The 539-nt window shown below is 44.5% G+C and overlaps 1 protein-coding gene across 1 annotated transcript in view; it reads left to right on the top strand.

The window, feature by feature from the left end:
- Positions 1-539, top strand: part of LOC119592300 (hybrid signal transduction histidine kinase E-like) — a gene marked incomplete in the record, with an annotated part of 4,066 nt that overhangs the window by 2,346 nt on the left and 1,181 nt on the right. Inside the window, 1 exon segment of the mRNA XM_037941128.1 lies at positions 366-535. Coding sequence (XP_037797056.1) covers positions 366-535 — 170 coding nt within the window.

Below are 539 nucleotides of genomic sequence, written 5' to 3'. Positions count from 1 at the left end.
ACCACCCTTTTCAACCTAAATCAGGAGCACATTATTAAATATGTGAAAAAAGCTGAGAGAACTGTGAAAAGAGGAGCAACAAGTGGAAATTCATGCTAAAGGCAAATCAAAATTAAAAGCTCATAATTGCACCAATAAGTGACAGATGAAAATTATATCTGGAACGTATTGCTTACGTTTTGGGATTTTACTAATCAGAACGCAATGCTCTCCATCAGCCCCAGTCAAACAAGTCACCATGTAATACAGACAGTGGTGTCCTTTACACAAACCTAATGCTCACTGGGATATGTAGGGGCCGGGAAACACTCCGGGACATATAATGAAGCACCCGTTTAATAAGTCCAACTCTTTTCTTGGCGTAGGTGTCTCTCGGTCTCATGATCAGTCTCCAGAGGTGGTTGAGTCTGTCACAGCATCTGGCCTCGGTTGGCGGAGGAGAGATCGAGCTGGAGATGGACTGCTCCATGCCTGTCCTATGCGGGGAGGGAGGAGAGTTTAGTCACTTGACGAATGCCGTCGTTCGATCTATTTGGTAA

The sequence above is a fragment of the Penaeus monodon genome, chromosome 30, assembly GCF_015228065.2.
Source record: "Penaeus monodon isolate SGIC_2016 chromosome 30, NSTDA_Pmon_1, whole genome shotgun sequence".
NCBI classification, from domain to species: domain Eukaryota; kingdom Metazoa; phylum Arthropoda; class Malacostraca; order Decapoda; family Penaeidae; genus Penaeus; species Penaeus monodon.
This window is presented reverse-complemented; position numbering and strand designations above follow the sequence as displayed.